At 45.3% G+C, this 16,357-nt stretch overlaps 2 protein-coding genes across 6 annotated transcripts in view; one reads left to right on the top strand and one right to left on the bottom strand.

Annotated features, from left to right (window-relative positions):
• Window positions 1-1,303, bottom strand: part of LOC137423471 (tyrosinase) — a 46,471-nt gene extending 45,168 nt beyond the window's left edge. For 3 of the 4 annotated variants that reach the window (XM_068110674.2, XM_078774121.1, XM_078774123.1), the window contains exons 1-2: window positions 1,162-1,303; window positions 871-945 (exon numbers count right to left, since the gene is read on the bottom strand). In XM_068110674.2, the coding sequence (XP_067966775.2) occupies window positions 871-945; window positions 1,162-1,224 (138 nt within the window). In that variant the 5' untranslated portion in view covers window positions 1,225-1,303. Of the gene's footprint in view, window positions 1-870; window positions 983-1,161 lie in introns of all 4 variants that reach the window. The other variant, XM_078774122.1, reaches the window with a different exon arrangement.
• Window positions 1,304-1,721: 418 nt separating this feature from the next.
• LOC137423473 (ras-related protein Rab-32) lies at window positions 1,722-10,824 on the top strand. Of its 2 annotated transcripts, none has more exons than XM_068110678.2 (3): window positions 1,722-2,067; window positions 8,109-8,392; window positions 8,668-10,824. In XM_068110678.2, the coding sequence occupies exons 1-3, from the start codon at window positions 1,866-1,868 to the stop codon at window positions 8,815-8,817; spliced, it is 636 nt and encodes a 211-aa protein (XP_067966779.2). In that variant the 5' UTR covers window positions 1,722-1,865; the 3' UTR covers window positions 8,818-10,824. The 2 variants fall into 2 exon arrangements, with proteins under 2 accessions (XP_067966779.2, XP_067966778.2); XM_068110677.2 differs by having other exon boundaries at window positions 1,727-2,067; window positions 8,109-8,410.
• Window positions 10,825-16,357: the final 5,533 nt, after the last annotated feature.

Below are 16,357 nucleotides of genomic sequence, written 5' to 3'. Positions count from 1 at the left end.
CGTATCTCTGTGAAACAGGTTTCTCTGCATTATTGAACCTGAAATCAAAGTGGAGAAATCGACTTGATGTGTCCGATGATATGCGAGTGGCGTTGTCACGAACTGTGCCCCGATTCCATACTGTGCCCCTGATTGCACGAAAACAGCACCAGCAATCTCACTAGATTAGTAAAACGGCTTGCATAAAACTTGCATGTTTTCGTTTCGTTTAGTTTGTTTTGTTTCTTTGTTAACAAGCAAAGAAATAAACAGGGATAAAATCCTAATGATTTTCTTTCCTGTTCTGTTCCTAATTATCCATATGTAAAACTAAGCTATTGAGATATTTTGAAGTCACACTGGAACCTAATGGGGCTGGTAATCAGGTGCGGATCCCCAAACCTAGCCCATTTTCTGGGTAATAAGTTACCAATTTTCATCCCAAAAAATAGGTAATTAAAGTAAAAACACCCCTCAGAATGCACCACAGAGCACCTAGAAATTAAAAAGAATTCTAGGGGGACATGCCCCCAGTCCCCCCCGAGCTATGCGCACCTACGGTGCGCCATGGTCAGTCAACAGTCTGGCGAAGGGGGTATGGGGACATTGTGGGCAATCCATTGGGGGTCTTGACAGGGATAAAGGTTAAGAAGCCCTGTTCTAAGCTGTGTAGCCTGGGTTTGAACCCCGACCCAGCTATAAACTGTCATCCTGGTGCTTCACTGCAGGGTGCTTCATCAATGCGTGTGTCGTCCCTCGGATGGACGTTAAACTGGGGTCCGGTCAGTCTGCCAGTATTAGTTGGTGGATGTAAAAGATCCCACGGTCTTTCGCGAAGAGTCGGTGAGCTATCACCGGCACCATGGCCAAATTACAAATTCATGTTCTCACCTGCAGAGGGCGTTGCATCATTTGTGCAGCCACGCCTTCAGCCAATGATGCCACCTTCAACCCTGCAACCTTGTGCTGCATGCGAAAGAAGAAGAAGAAGACCACTCATTTTCTGGGAGTTGGGAAAAATTTTTTTACCGCATAAAACCATCAGCCCCAGTACAACCACCAGTTTTAAACTCATTCCGTCCAGCGGTTTAGGAATGTATAGAAATCAAACAAACAAACAAGCACAGACACTTCTTGAAGTACCGTAACATACAACACTGTTACTAGTATAGTTTGACATACCACCGTACTATTTCCACCCATATCTTCTGCCCAAACATTTTTCCTTCTCTTCTTCTTCTTCATTATACCACGACCAGCCTCTTCCAGCTCCCTTTCTGTCTCCTATCACCTACCCTCAGCTCTGTCCCTCTTACATTTTCCCAATTTGATTTTCTCAATTTAACCCCGCCCGAAAATAGTTTAGTTCAGTATATTATAGACGTTGTTATCCCATTTCCACATTAAGAACGTAATAAATAGGCGAAGGGATTCCACCCTTATAATACCGGTTTATTTTTCTCACTACTTTAAGTAATTTATTTTATTGCTCTATATTTGTCGTGCTATACACAGATTTCGTTTTATATTTTATCATACTGTGCACAGCTTGTAACCCAATAGTTATTGAGGTGTATAGGAGAAGTTTATTAACTATACTGGTGCCATTTTTTTCATCTTTTCCCTTTGGTTATTTCTTTATTTCAATATACTTGTATTATTTTTATGTGTATTAAAACAAATTGATGTGTATAAAAAAATAGATGGTTATTTATAATTTTTTAACAAAGTGTATTAAAACGTCAAACTTAGCAAATGGAGGAAGGATCTGTCATCAGGAGTACTGGTGGGCGTGCTGCGGTGTTTGGGAGGCTTTGAAAGGTGCTTGTGGTGTCGTGTACCGTGGGAAGATTCGTCCTTTCAGCCTTTCACCCTTTCACGACGTAATGGATGACAGATCCCAGGAGTTCCTGTTCAAGGTTCTGGTGATCGGAGACCTCGGCGTGGGAAAGACGAGTATCATTAAACGATACGTGCACCAGCTGTTCTCGCACAACTACCGGGCTACCATCGGGGTCGATTTCGCGCTCAAAGTGATGCAGTGGAGCGAGAACACGCTGGTCCGTCTCCAGCTGTGGGACATCGCGGGTCAGTTCGATGTTTGTCTCCTGTACGTTTTGTTGGTCTTTCTCGGATCAGTTCGCCCTGTCATACAAGGCAACAAGATACGGGCTGGAGAAACCACCTCGAATAGAACGGGGTGAAGCTGAACATATTGATATAGTGATGTGTGTACGACATGACCGTCACCATGTTTATGGTAACCGTAGGTATGATGAAGATCAAACTATGTGATGATATGCCAACAGCCTCGTTAAGATCGGTTGGTATCCTTGCTGTGATTTTACTCGCTCTATTCTAGTCTTGCTCCGGCCCGCTCACCCACGCCATACTTCCCATGCCCATGCCGCATGCGCCTCTCACCCACGTACCCCTCTCCTATTCTCTGCCCCTCTCATCTCCTCTGCTCCTCGCCTCTCCTCTGCTCCTCTCATATCATCTGCACCTCTCGTCTCCTCTGCCCCTCTCGTCTCCTCTGCCCCTCTCGTCTCCTCTGCCCCTCTCGTCTCCTCTGCCCCTCTCGTCTCCTCTGCCCCTCTCGTCTCCTCTGCCCCTCTCGTCTCCTCTGCCCCTCTCGTCTCCGCTCCTCACACCACTCTGCCCCTCTCACCACTCTGCCCCTCTCACCACTCTGCCCCTCTCACCACTCTGCCCCTCTCACCACTCTGCCCCTCTCACCACTCTGCCCCTCTCACCACTCTGCCCCTCTCACCACTCTGCCCCTCTCACCACTCTGCCCCTCTCACCACTCTGCCCCTCTCACCACTCTGCCCCTCTCACCACTCTGCCCCTCTCACCACTCTGCCCCTCTCACCACTCTGCCCCTCTCACCACTCTGCCCCTCTCACCACTCTGCCCCTCTCACCAGCGTTGAAGGCAGTGGGAAATTGTGGTGTGAAGAGAATGACAGAGATCTGCAATCTGGTGGTGAAAGAAGGCTGCATTCCAGTGGATTGGGAACTGAGTACCCTCGTCCCTCTATACAAGGGGAAAGGTGACCATCTGGAGTGTGGCTCGTATCAAGCGATAAAGTTATTGGAGCATGGAATGAAGGTATTGGAAAGGGTGTTGGAGAGGAGGATGAAGGAAGAAAGTGAAGATTGACGAAATGCAGTTTGGATTTATGCCAGGAAGAGGAACGACAGATGCGCTCTTTATTGTGAGGCAGTTGCAGGAGAAGTACATCGAGAAGAGGAAGAAGTTGTTTCTTGGGTTTGTTGATCTGGAGAAAGCATTCGATAGGGTTCCACGTGAAGTAGTGACATGGGCATTGAGGAAGTTAGGAGTGGAGGAATGGTTGATCAGAGTAGTGATGGCAATGTGCAAAAGAGTGCGCACAGCTGTAAGGACGAAGGATGGGAACAGTGGTGAGTTTGAGGTGAAGGTGGGCGTGCATCAGGGGTCGGTACTAAGTACACTACTATTTGTAGCTGTGATGGAGGTGCTGGCTCGGAATGTAAAGGAGGGTTTACCGTGGGAGTTGTTGGATGCAGATGATCTGGTGTTGATTGCAGAATGTATGGATGGACTGAAGGAGAAAATGAACAAGTGGAAGGAATGTATGGAGACAAAAGGTCTGAAGGTGAATATCGGAAAAACGAAGGTGATGGCAAGTGGTAAAGCATGTGGTGAGGTGGAAAGAACTGGGAAGTGGCCGTGTGCTGTGTGCAGGAAGGGTGTCGGAGTGAATTCCATTCAATGTACAATGTGCGCTGAGTGGGTTCATCAAAAATGTAGTGGTCTGAGAGGGTCATTAACCAGTGTGGCAGCTACATTCAAATGTAAGGTGTGCACAGAGGGAGCTGGAGATGGAGGAAATGTTGAGTTGGATCTTGGAGACGGTGTGAAGCTGGAAGGTGTGAAAACATTTTGTTACTGAGGAGACATGCTGAATGGAGAAGGTGGATCAGACTCTGCAATGTTTGCTCGAGTGATATGTGCATGGAAGAAGTTTCGGGAACTGAGGGGCGTGCTGACGAGGAGGGGAGTGTCGTTGAAGCTGAAGGGAAAGGTGTATGCTGCATGTGTGAGAAGTGTTATGATTTATGGGAGGGAGACATGGGTAATGAACGTAGAGCAGCAACGAAGGCTAGAAAGGGTGGAAATGCGAATGGTTCGGTGGATGTGTGGAGTATCCTTGAGAGAGAGGAAGACAAATGATGAATTGTGAAAGATGATGGGAATAGAGCCTGTGATGGATGCTGTGAAGAGAAACAGTTTGAGATGGTTTGGTCATGTGTTGAGGAAGGATGAAAGTGACTGGTTGAGAAGAGTGATGGAAATGAATGTAGAATGAAGTAGAGGACGGGGAAGACCGAGAAAGACTTGGCTAAAGATGATGGAAGAAGAAATGCGGGCAAGGGTGTTAACAAGGGGAGATGCAGAAAATACGGCAAAATGGAGAAGATTGTCATTTGAACCGCAAGGCTAACTCCCGCTCTTGTAGGGAAAATGGCCTTAAAATGCCTGTTGTGGTGGTGTTGTGTGTGTATATATGTACGTGTATGTGTATATACATAGTCACGTGAAAAAGTAAGTACACCCCATGTAAAGTTTTGACTTTTTCAACGCATTTCAACATACAGCTATTTGATCTTCATTTCAACAATATTGATAGATAAAGGTGATATAATATAACAAATATCATGAAACATTTACATTTTGCAGGCCATTGTATAATTTAAATAAACATAAATGCAAATTTTGCACGTGGAAAAAGTAAGTACACCCTTGGCTCTAATAGGTGGTGTTGCCTCCTTTGGCAGAAACAACCTCAAGGAGGCGTTTCTTATAACTGTCTACCAGTCTCTGACATCGACTGGGAGAAATTTTTGCCCACTCCTCCATGCAGAATTCTTTCAGCTGTGCGGTGTTTGAGGGGTTTCCTGCATGCACAGCTCGTTTCAAATCCCCCCACAACATCTCGATGGGATTTAGATCCGGGCTTTGACTTGGCCATTCCACAATCCTCCATTTCTTTCTTTACAGCCATTCCTTGGTAGATTTACTGGTATGTTTAGGGTCATTGTCATGTTGCAAGGTCCACCTTCGGTTGAGCTTCAACTTTCCAACAGATGGCCTCACATTATCCTCAAGCACCCTCTGGTGCAATGAAGAATCCATAGTGGATTCTATGATGGTGAGCTGCCCAGGCCCTGATGCAGCAAAGCTGCCCCAAACAATAATATTTCCACCACCATGCTTTACAGTTGGTGTCAGGTTCTTGTGGTCAAATGCTGTCTTTGGTTTTCGCCAAACGTGTCTTCTGGTACTGTGGCCAAATAGCTCTACCTTTGACTCATCTGTCCAGACCACATTGTTCCAGAAGTGCTGGTCTTTGCCTGGGTGTTCATTGGCAAACTTTAGTCTTGCCCTGAAGTTCTTTCTGGACAGCAAAGGTTTCCTCCTGGCACACCTCCCATGTAGATCAAATTTGTGCAGCTTCTTTATAATGGTAGACTCGTGCATTTTGACATCAACAGTGGCAAGAGCTACCTGTAGGTCCCGTGTTGACATTCTGGGGTTCTTAAAGACTTCTTTCAGCATCTTGCGGTCTGCTCTCGGGCTGAACATGCTGGGGCGGCCTGGCCTGAACAAGTTGGCAGTTGTTTGGAATCTTCTCCACTTGTAGATGATCTTCCGGACAGTCGAATGATTGATTTCAAATTGTTTGGAGATCTTTTTGAATCCCTTCCCAGACTCGTAGGCATCTATAACCTTCTTTCTGAAGGCCTCAGATAGCTCTTTTGATCTAGGCATGGTGACGCCACACACTTCAACAACAAAGAGAAAACCAAACTAAATGTCTGAGGTTTAAATAAGACAGGTTCCTCCAAGATCCTCTCTAACGATGTTCTAATCATTTGCACCTGAGCTGGTGCACCTGATTCTAATTTTAGGTATTTGAAGTTGTGATAAATGTGGGGGTGTACTTACTTTTTCCACATGCGAAATTTGCATTTATGTTTATTTAAATTATACAATGGACTACAAAATGTAAATGTTTCATGATATTTGTTATATTGTATCACCTTTATCTATCAATATTGTTGAAATGAAGATCAAATAGCTGTATGTTGTGTTACGTGGTCCCCTCGGTGAATACCTGGTCTCGGTGACCCCCGGACCGTGAGAGGAACTTCGCCAGAAAGTTGTATTATCTATGCGCTTTCGCCACGCAATCCATATGAATTCCACCCAAGAGACAACTGATGTTCAAGGATATATTTCAATGGTAATGATACCATACAATTTCAATGATACAACCACGGAGATTTTCCCCGAGCAATCAACAATAAACCACCATCAACAATTCCCAATCCACAATCAATTCCCTATGATTAAGATGGCCATCTTATATATGTGTGTCCCCGTGGGTACTCACGACCCCCTTTTGGTCTCGGTCCCGCACAATGTCTCTGGGCCCCTCCTGACCAAGATGATGGTCGGCGTCGCCGCACTCGGGCGGTTGAACGAACCCCGGGTGGACGTGTTTCCACCGGGCAGGTATCGTACCAGGCACCCCGGCTGCAGCCCCTCGTGGCCACGCGAAGCGGGTACGGGAAAGCAAGCCAAAAGCCCCACGCCGCTTGCAAGGCGTGTTAGGCCCCAACGGGCGACCCGTACGCGTCTTTTTAGACGGTGTCGCGAACGGTGCCAAACGCTGGGTCGGTGCACGGCCACACGACAGTTTGACGTCCACCGGGCAGGTATCCGTCCCGGTAACTCCTCTCGCCAGACGGGCTCGGGAACGCCGCTTTTCCACACGGCTCAATCAATCCCACCTTTCGTCGGAGCGGGGCGAGGAAGAAGAATACTCGTCCCTTCTCTTCCTCGTGTCTTTGGTCTCCCGTTTCCGGTCACTTCCATTTCCGGACACTTTTTCAGAAGGGCTCCTGACCCTCCAACCACAACAACCCTTAATCTACTACGCATGGATAAGCAAAGACCTGAATGGTAATTCACATACATTCACATAAATATGTAACAGTTGAAATATGTTGAAAAAGTCAAAACTTTACATGGGGTGTACTTACTTTTTCCACATGCGAAATTTGCATTTATGTTTATTTAAATTATACAATGGACTACAAAATATAAATGTTTCATCATATTTGTTATATTATATCACCTTTATCTATCAATATTGTTGAAATGAAGATCAAATAGCTGTATGTTGAAATATGTTGAAAAAGTCAAAACTTTACATGGGGTCTACTTACTTTTTCACATGACTGTATATCTTACTATAATTCACCAAATGTCTGTCTGTTCGAAGGTACCATAAAAACTGCTGAACCGATCGCAAAGATATTTTGGGTGGATAATCCTGGGATCCCCAGGAGTAAAATAGGCTATTTAGTTTTCCCAATTTCAGCTTTAGTCTCCAGCATTCTCAGGTTTGGACTCCCGCATAACATTCGCGTTTGCATGACGTTCATTGTGACATCTTCTTACGTTGAGCGACGGTACCCGCCCTATGGGCGGGGCTTCAATTTGGAGGTCCAATTGAAAAGGCTAAATATCGGAAATTGAAGGCTTTTTTTCTTTTAAACGAATTATATAAACGTCCGTTAAATACGTGGACGTACCCATTTGTTTGCGAACAGGTACGTTTTTCATGGAAGCCCTTCATGAACTTGCTGTCCATGTCTGACGTGCGTCTGAAGGTGCTAAAGGAATGTGGAATTTATTGGTTTCATGCTTTAGCATTTTTCTGGCCTGTGTACTGCATTGCCTGTGTACTTCTGGCCTCCCACCCGTGCGTAGCACGGGTATTTCGCTAGTATATATATATATATATATATATATATATATATATAACTGATTTTTTGGAAAGATGGCATCCTACGACGGCGGTTTCAGGATCTAAGGCTTGGATTTGAACTGTCTACCTCCCAGATTCGGAGTTGACTCCCTGACCCTTTGCTGATCACCACCGAGTCTGGTCATGTTTGGAAAATGTTGCAATTTTGAAGAACCGAATATGTAAATGGTCTGCCATGTCGATTTTTTTTCTTCTTTTTGTGGTACTGTATTGTAATCCTCTTGCCACCCTTTCTCAACAGGGCAAGAGCGATTTGGGAACATGACTCGAGTGTACTACAAAGAGGCAGTCGGTGCCTTTGTGGTTTATGATGTCACAAGAAGCTCCACATTTGAAGCAGTAACCAAATGGAAGCATGATCTCGACAGAAACGTGTACCTACCGGGTGACTTCCCTTTGCCTGTCGTTCTTCTGGCCAACAAGTGTGACTCGGTTAGAACTGGGGAGGACAAAATGCTGGCAAATCATCTTCGCTCGTACTGCCAGGAAAATGGCTTCCTCAACTGGTTTTATACATCCGCAAAGGTGCTGCAGTTTCACAAGGTCCTGTTGTCACTAATTGTGTAGATTCTGTCTGAAAACCCATCATAGTGAAGGATGGGGGTGATGGGGCAGTGATAGAATGGGTGAATAGCGTAAGCCATGGAATTTGGGGATGATTGGGTGCGATTTGGCTGGATGCTGCGGTTGAGTCTGTACTGATGACACGATGCTTGTGATGACCGGTTGATATTGTTTCTTCACCTGTTGTTGTTTGGTATTCTGCACATAGTCTTCAATGTTTGCTTCTTTTTTCCCAGGAGAACGTGAACATTGATGAAGCGGCTCGTTTCTTGGTGGGCCACATCCTGAATAACAAGCATCTGCTGATAGACCATCAGAGCAATGAGGATATTGTAACCCTCAATGAGACTGTGACGAGCACACGCAAGGATTCTCGTTGCTGTTGATTGATTGTGAACCTTTTAATTTTTTTCTGAAGGTGCAGTGTTTTTCGGCCAAATTATTAACTTGGCTGTTTGTTTTGCTCAGCAAAATGCTCAACCAATTGTGTCAAATTTGCTCCTTTTGTAATTGGTCCTGGGCCTTTTATTTATTTATTTTTTGATTATTTTGTTTTGGCAAACTGTAGGAACAAATCCCAGTGTCCTACTTCGGAGTCTTTGCGTATAGGTTCCTGATCTATCCCATCGGTATATTGTACAAAACCCCAATTATTTTTCTCTCCAGGATTACGGATAAATGTACTTTGGCGTCCCATTCAGCTATTGTACTGTTCACCCATCCTTTAAACTAGTTGAACAGTCCCAGCAGAGGGCACATTCTGTTGAGCATTCCAAAGCCATGTTGAGGACACTCAGAGCAATGATGAACACTTTACCTCTGTTTGGGATTGTCAAATTGCCGTGGGAAAAGTGCAACCAAAGCTAATTGTCGTAAAAACTCGACTGCGTACAATATTATCTGCTTTGGTGATGTGCAAGTGCACAGTGAGGCCAAGGAAGAATTATGCAATTGTATTTGCCATTGTTTACTGTCAATGATTGTGCTTTTGTAAAGTTGTTTAATTGTGCATGAGTATGGTCCTCATTCCTCGTCGTCATCCTCCCTCCCTGGTCCCTCGTTTCCATCCCCCCTCTCCCCCTCCCCCCCCCCTCCCCCCCCCCCCCCCCCCCCCCCCCCACTATTTTTTTCTCGTTTGATTTTTGCACTTTGAAAGCCAATGAGCAGATTACATTTGACAATTTCCGATAAACCCAGGAAAACTAACACTTTTGGAAAGACTATGACATTGTGGAAAGGTGAAACTCTTTTTTTGAATGAGTGCAATTTAACAAAAGTGCCTATTTTTAATGGAAATGTTGACGAAGCATCAATATTTGAAACGGGACTTTCCCGATGTTCCCAAAGCGGCCATATCTGGATCAAGATTCCATTGGTGTATAAAAAGTATTGTTTATCTTAATACGTTGTGCTCTGGTTTTCGTACTCCAGCCTAACTCAGAATAGTGTTCAGGCTGAGAATTTCCTCCAATCAAAAGCTGGGATAGCAATGATTATGTATGTAACCCATATTGTTTGTAGTTTGGAGGATTTCTCTTGGCCTGGTCCGTCAGGCCAACCAGCGTGGTGCAATGCGAAGGATTTAATTTTTCTGGTGCAATCGGGGTATTCTTTTCGAAGTATTTTCAAAGTTCCAATTGGCTAATTTTGATGACCTACTTTTTCAAGAAATATTACCTTCTTTATCAAAGAAGTTTATATAAATATATATCTTTTCCCCTTCCAGGAAACTAATTCTGCCACATAAATAGGGTAGCCTTCCGATCCAAGTCTGTTGGTATTGTCATTGTGTCATTTACGCATTTTCAATATGGTGGCCGAGATTGCTGATTGTGCAAGTTGGTATGGGGTTCACAGCAAAATTAATTTTAACCTCATGCGGCACAGCAAGTCCGAGCATACAACGGAAGATCACGTGGGTCCTTGTTTCGGGGATATTTTCCGGGACTCGGTCTCGAGGTAGATTTTACTGTGTGAAGTAATGTTTGGCACCTGACATTTTGTTTGAATTTCGACTTTGAAATTGAAGGTGTGCATATAATGAAGCCGCATGAGACTTTATTTCATTTTTTGATTTGTTGGTACGTTTGCCATTGGATGGTGCGGGTACTTTAGTAGTTTGGTAAGTTTACAGGCATCTAACCAGCGCTGCGCGGTAGTTTGGAGTTGATTGTTTTTACGTGTACGAGGAGACTTTTGGGTCGTTTTTCTATTGAGCTGCAATGAAAATGTCTGTCTGAGCTTCACAATATGCACAATGAGGCACAACCGATATTCTTTTGTGAAAAACAACTTTCTATAAGAATTATTTTTGTAATTCTCTGCTTGTATGTCTTTTTTAAAACTTTTCCATCGACTTTTGGCTTGTTGAAAAATAAAAACTTTGAAACCTGTGCTTTATCTTGTTGAAGTGTGTTCCAGATAAGTGTAATAATTTCTTTTCTGCAAAGATGCCTTGGTTTTACCAGTGCGAATGTGTCGCTGCTTTTAGGAAAAAAAAAATACCCATTTCTTCTGTAATTAAAACATGTCACTGAATCACTTGCATTGTCATGTCTACAGCTAAAAATTACAATTACTACTGTGGTAATTGGCGTCTTCATTTCCTTACCCTCAATGCCCCTCCCTTTGGCAGGGGGTAAGGGTGTGTGTGTGTGTGTGTGTGTGTGTGTGTGTGTGTGTGTGTGTGTGTGTGTGTGTGTGTGTGTGTGTGTGTCCTGTCCATATGTGGGTTTCAGAAGGTGTCCTCCCAGGTCTCGAGTATCCACCTCCGTTTCAGTAAGGGATCATTATTCATGGATCAATTTGTGAAGTTATTGTTTTCAAAAGTTTTGTTCTGAGGGCTGTTTTGAGGTTCGTCACTGAGCCTCGGCCAGCTTCCAATTGCAGTTCGTTTTTCATAATATTCCTTGGGATGGTTCTGTAAGAAAGATTATTTTTGTCCCCCATCGCACCGCGGAGCGAAAGGGGGACTGGTTTTCCCCTCCGTCAGTGTGTCCGTCCGTGCATACGTGCACGCGTAAGCGAAGGACAGCATTCGAATTTGGTGTGTGGGTGCAACCCACGTCAAAATCCAAGATGGCCGCCGCCATGTATGTCTGATGCCATATATGTCTGAACCTTGTGAGTGAAATATCTTGGAAAAATAAGCGAAGTACCAACTTCTAATCTGGTTTGTGGGTGTATCTAGGCATAAGGAAGAACGCTATTGAAAATTGGGTCGCCACGTCAAAATCCAAGATGGCCGCCTCCATGTATGTCTGAACCTTGTGAGCGAAATATCATACCATAGCATATTTTCTGCGTCTTCCACTTTGTCAACTCGCATCACTTCCCCGACGGGGGACCTAGGCGTAACGCTTGTTTTTATCATTCCCATTGCTTAAATTATCACTGGTACAAGTTTGGCGTTCTTCAGCACCCAGGATCTTTTCACTTCCTTCTTGGGGTCTTGATATTTGGTCATTCTCTTGATTTCTGCATTATTTAGACCAAAATCACCAATTTACAATGTCTTCTTTTCTTTTTTGTATCTGAGTACTATGGCCAGTCACAGTGCTTTGTTTTCTGTGTTCATGCTGGATGGGATCATCAGGTCATACGTGAGCATTATGTCCTTGTTTTCAATTATTGCTTTTGTTTCATGTTTCCATGAGTTTTGTGGAACTGGGATATTGAAATTTCTGCAGATGTGCCAGTGGATTATCCTACATACTGTTACGTGTTACCTCCCCAAACTCCGATTATGGTGCCCCTCAGAGTCTCGAGCGGAAATGTGGCAGAAAGATGTTATTTTGAGTTCTAATAAACCATGGTAAAACCACACCGATGCAATTGCGAAATAACAAAACAAGTAATTGTATTAAGAACTCTCACATACACAATAATAACACTCTTAAAGAAAGTACCATGAAAATATCATTTGCATCTAATGAACAATACATATGATGGTACCATCATTCCCCAATGCTCTCAAAGCAATAAAATCATGATACACCAAACGTGAGTGGAATGTAACAATCCCAAAGTCCGTGCACGAATCCCCACGCTGGGCGAAGGTCGAAGTCGTGCAGAACGGCAAGAACAACATGCAGGTATCGGCGTGGCGGCAGACGAGGTGAGAGGTCGATTATGGGAATTGAGCTGATATGGAAACCATCGGCGATCCACACAATGATGTCGATATGGGAATCTCAATGACAAAACATGATGCACCAGGCGGACGGCCTCCTCGAGGAAAAATGGCAGATCGGCCTGTAATGGAGGCGCTTGCTTTCCCGCCAACAATAGCCCACGCTTGGTACCAAAACCTGAGACGCAGGTTTAATTGCAATCGCAATATGGGACAATGTCGTGAGCAATCCCTCTCACGGGAAACCTCAATTCGTTCGTGACCCATATCGAGGAAGTCTGCTTGCAGCCTCGATGCGACTCACGGCTGTCACTTTTCCCAGCCGATTTTCCTCCTCTCCCCTCTTCCGGTTTCTTTGCCGTGGTTTTTCTTTTTCCTCCATCAACATTTCTTTTTACTTTCTACTAAAGTCATCTCCATTTCACACAGAAATCTTAACAATATTACCTGAAACTAAAAATTCTACAAGTATATCATAACAACAAAGGTGGAAGTGATGAATCCGTAACAATACCTTGTTGTGCCTTTGAGTGTACAGGTGTTCTGACATGAGTTTTTATTCCATTTGGATGTTGTAGAGAACCGTTAAACTAAATCCAGATGGTGTGTACGTGTGCGCCGTGATATTGGTACACACAGCGTGCACACCAACTGAAATTGGTGCACACGCACACACCAATAATAATAATAATAATAATAATAATACATTTATTTTGTATAGCGCTTTTCAAGAAACCCAAAGATGCTTTGACATAGTATGTAAAACAAAGACAAAAATACATAATTAAATAACCAAACGGAAAGGAAGGAGAAGAGACGGTCGGGGGTTGAATGCGGTGTTGAACAGGTGGGTCTTGAGTGATCATTTGAATGTGGTGAGTGAGGAGGAGTCTCTGATGGTTTGAGGTAGTGAGTTCCAGAGTGTGAGAGCAGCGATGGAGAAGGCCCTGTCCCCCCAGGATCTGAGTTTGGTCCGGATGGGGGGGGGGGGGGGACAGGAGGTTGGCAGCAGCAGAGCGGAGGGTGCGGGTGGAAGTGTGTCTGGGGAGGAGGTCAGTCAGGTAGGATGGGGCCAGGTTATGGAGGGCTTTGTAGGTCAAGAGGAGGATTTTGTACTGGATTCTCTGGGAGATGGGGAGCCAGTGGAGCTTGTGAAGGACGGGGGTGATGTGGTCCCGGGCCCGGGAGTGGGTGAGTAGACGGGCAGCGGAGTTCTGAATGTATTGAAGTTTATTGACGATATTTGAGGGTGACCCATAGAGGAGGCTGTTGCAGTAGTCCAGACGGGAAGTGATGAAGGCGTGGATGAGGGTTTCTGCAGCTGTGGAGGAGAGGAATGGACGGAGACGGGCGATGTTTTTCAGATGAAAGAAGGCTGTCTTGGTGATCTGTTTAGTGTGTTTGTCGAAGGAGAGGGTTTGGTCAAAGATGATGCCAAGATTCCGGATGTGAGGGGAGGTGGATACCGGGATACCGTCGATGTTGAGGGTCAAGTTGTGGGTGGATTTGGTGAGCGTTTTTGGTCCAATAATGATTATTTCGGATTTATCACAGTTTCGTTTGAGGAAGTTGATTTGAAGCCAGGATTTTATTTCAGTGATGCAGTTTGTCAGGATAGAGTGGGTGACGGTGGAAATTGACTTGGCGGAAATGAAAAGCTGGATGTCATCGGCAAAGCAGTGGAATTGGAGACCATGACGACGGATTAAGTGACCAAGGGGAAACAGGTACAGGATGAAGAGGAGGGGACCGAGAACTGAACCTTGGGGGACACCTTGGGGGAGGGGAGCAGTGGGGGATTTGCAGTTATTGATAGAGATGAACTGGTGCCTGTCAGAGAGGTATGATTTGATCCAAGAAAGGGCAGTGCCAGTGATGTTAAAGGTGGTTTCAAGTCGGGTAAGGAGGATGATGTGATTGATGGTGTCAAAGGCGGCGCTGAGGTCGAGGAGGATGAGAATGTTGAGGTTACCGGCGTCGGAGGAAAGGAGAAGGTCGTTGGTGATTTTGAGGAGTGCAGTTTCCGTACTGTGGTTGAGGCGGAATCCGGATTGGAATGTTTCATACAGGTTATTGGCAGAGAGGTGATGTTTGAGTTGAGTGGCTACAGCACGTTCCAAAACTTTTGACAGAAAGGGTAGGTTGGAGATGGGTCTGAAGTTATTTGGGGTGTCAGGGTTGAGTCCATGTTTTTTCAGAATGGGGGTGACAGCAGCGATTTTGAGGGATGGTGGGACGATGCCTGTAGACGGGGAGGAGTTTATCGTTGCAGTGATAAGTGGAGAGAGAGCAGGAAGGCAAGCCTTAACAAAGCTGGAGGGGATGGGGTCCAGAGTGCGGGTGGCAGTTTTCATTCCTGTGAGGAGTTCAGAGAGGTCAGTAGGGGAGACTGGGGAAAACTGAGATAGGGGTTGGCAGGATAAGGGGGGGCAGATGGTTTGAGGGGGAGCAGGTGCGGTGGTGGTTAAGCTGCTGTATATGTTGTCTATCTTGCTTTGGAAGAATGAAAGCAAAGAAATGCAGTTGTCGACTGTGAATGACTGGGTGGTGGTAGCCAGGGGGCTGAGGAGTTTGTTTATTGTGGAGAAGAGTGCTTTTGGGTTTCCAGAGCCAGAGTGGATTATTTGATAGTAGTAGGCGGAGCGGGCGTGGGAGAGGGCATCTTTGTAGTGCTGCAGGTGGTCTTTGTAGGCTTGGGAGTGAATTGTGAGACCTGTTTTATTGCGGAGTCTTTCAAGTTGGCGAGCACGGGTTTTCATCAGGCGGTTTTCATCAGGCGCCGGTAAACCAGGGAGCAGAATGGGTGACGGAAACTGTTTTGGTTTTTATAGGCGCAAGCTGGTCGAGGCAGGAGGAGAGAGTGTGGTTGTAGTAGTCAGTGAGGTCAGAAGGGGTGTGGAGGTCAACGAAGGGAGAAGTGGACATTTTTTCAGAGAGGGTGGATGAGAATGAGGTAGGTGAAAGAGCGTTTAGCTTACGGAAGTTGATAGTGCGATAATGCCTTGGTGCTGGGGTGGGGATGTTGATGGTCATAGTGATGGCTAAGTGGTCAGAGAGGGTGAGGTCGGAGCCAGAGAGATGGTGCAAAATTAATCCAATCGAACAGACAAGGTCCAGAATGTGACCACGGTTATGGGTGGGAAAGTTGACATGTTGAGTGAGGTTAAAGCAATTAAGAATATCAATGAAGTCAGCGGTTATTGTGGAGTCAGTGGAGTCCATGTGGATATTGAAATCACCGAGGAGGAGGGTTGAGGGGGAGAAGGAACAGAGCTGGGTCAGAAAGTAAGAGAAGTCAGACAGGAATGATGGGTGTGGTTTGGGAGGGTGGTAGACAACTGCCATGACTGACTGTGTGTGTGTGTGACAATCCCTCCCCTCTGCCACCATAGATCCCCATGAACCCTGAATTTTTTTATTCCGTGAACAAACTTTGATACGTGACGGATGAGGAAGGTTGTGATGAAGTTTCATCGAAATTGCATGTGTGGTATTGGAGGAGAGAGGAAATGCCTACTTTGGGGGCTCAAACGTCCTCCTACCTCCCATGTACCTTTTTTAATGCCGTGAACAAACTGTGGTAGATCACGGGCGATGAAGGTTGTCGTTAAGTTTCATCGACATTGTGTGTACAATTTCAAAAGGAATAAATTGCCTATTTCTCACGGGGGTGGGGGGGGGGGCGTGGGGAGGGGATCAAACCTGAACCCACTTTGACCCCTGGTAGAACCCTTTAGACACCGTTTTTTTTTGTTTTGTTTTTTGTTGTTGTTGTTATTGCCGTGAACGAACTT

The sequence above is a fragment of the Myxine glutinosa genome, chromosome 3, assembly GCF_964187855.1.
Source record: "Myxine glutinosa chromosome 3, kmMyxGlut1.1, whole genome shotgun sequence".
Classification (NCBI taxonomy): domain Eukaryota; kingdom Metazoa; phylum Chordata; class Myxini; order Myxiniformes; family Myxinidae; genus Myxine; species Myxine glutinosa.
The sequence above is the reverse complement of the archived record's forward strand: the minus strand, read 5'-3'. Positions and strand labels throughout refer to the sequence as shown.

Coding starts and splice junctions, on each gene's coding strand:
- LOC137423473 (XM_068110677.2), top strand. CDS start 1,866: ATGGATGACAGATCCCAGGAGTTCCTGTTCAAGGTTCTGGTGATCGGA. Junction 2,068..8,108: donor CCAGCTGTGGGACATCGCGG/GTCAGTTCGATG, acceptor CTTTCTCAACAG/GGCAAGAGCGATTTGGGAAC. Junction 8,411..8,667: donor AGGTGCTGCAGTTTCACAAG/GTCCTGTTGTCA, acceptor CTTTTTTCCCAG/GAGAACGTGAACATTGATGA.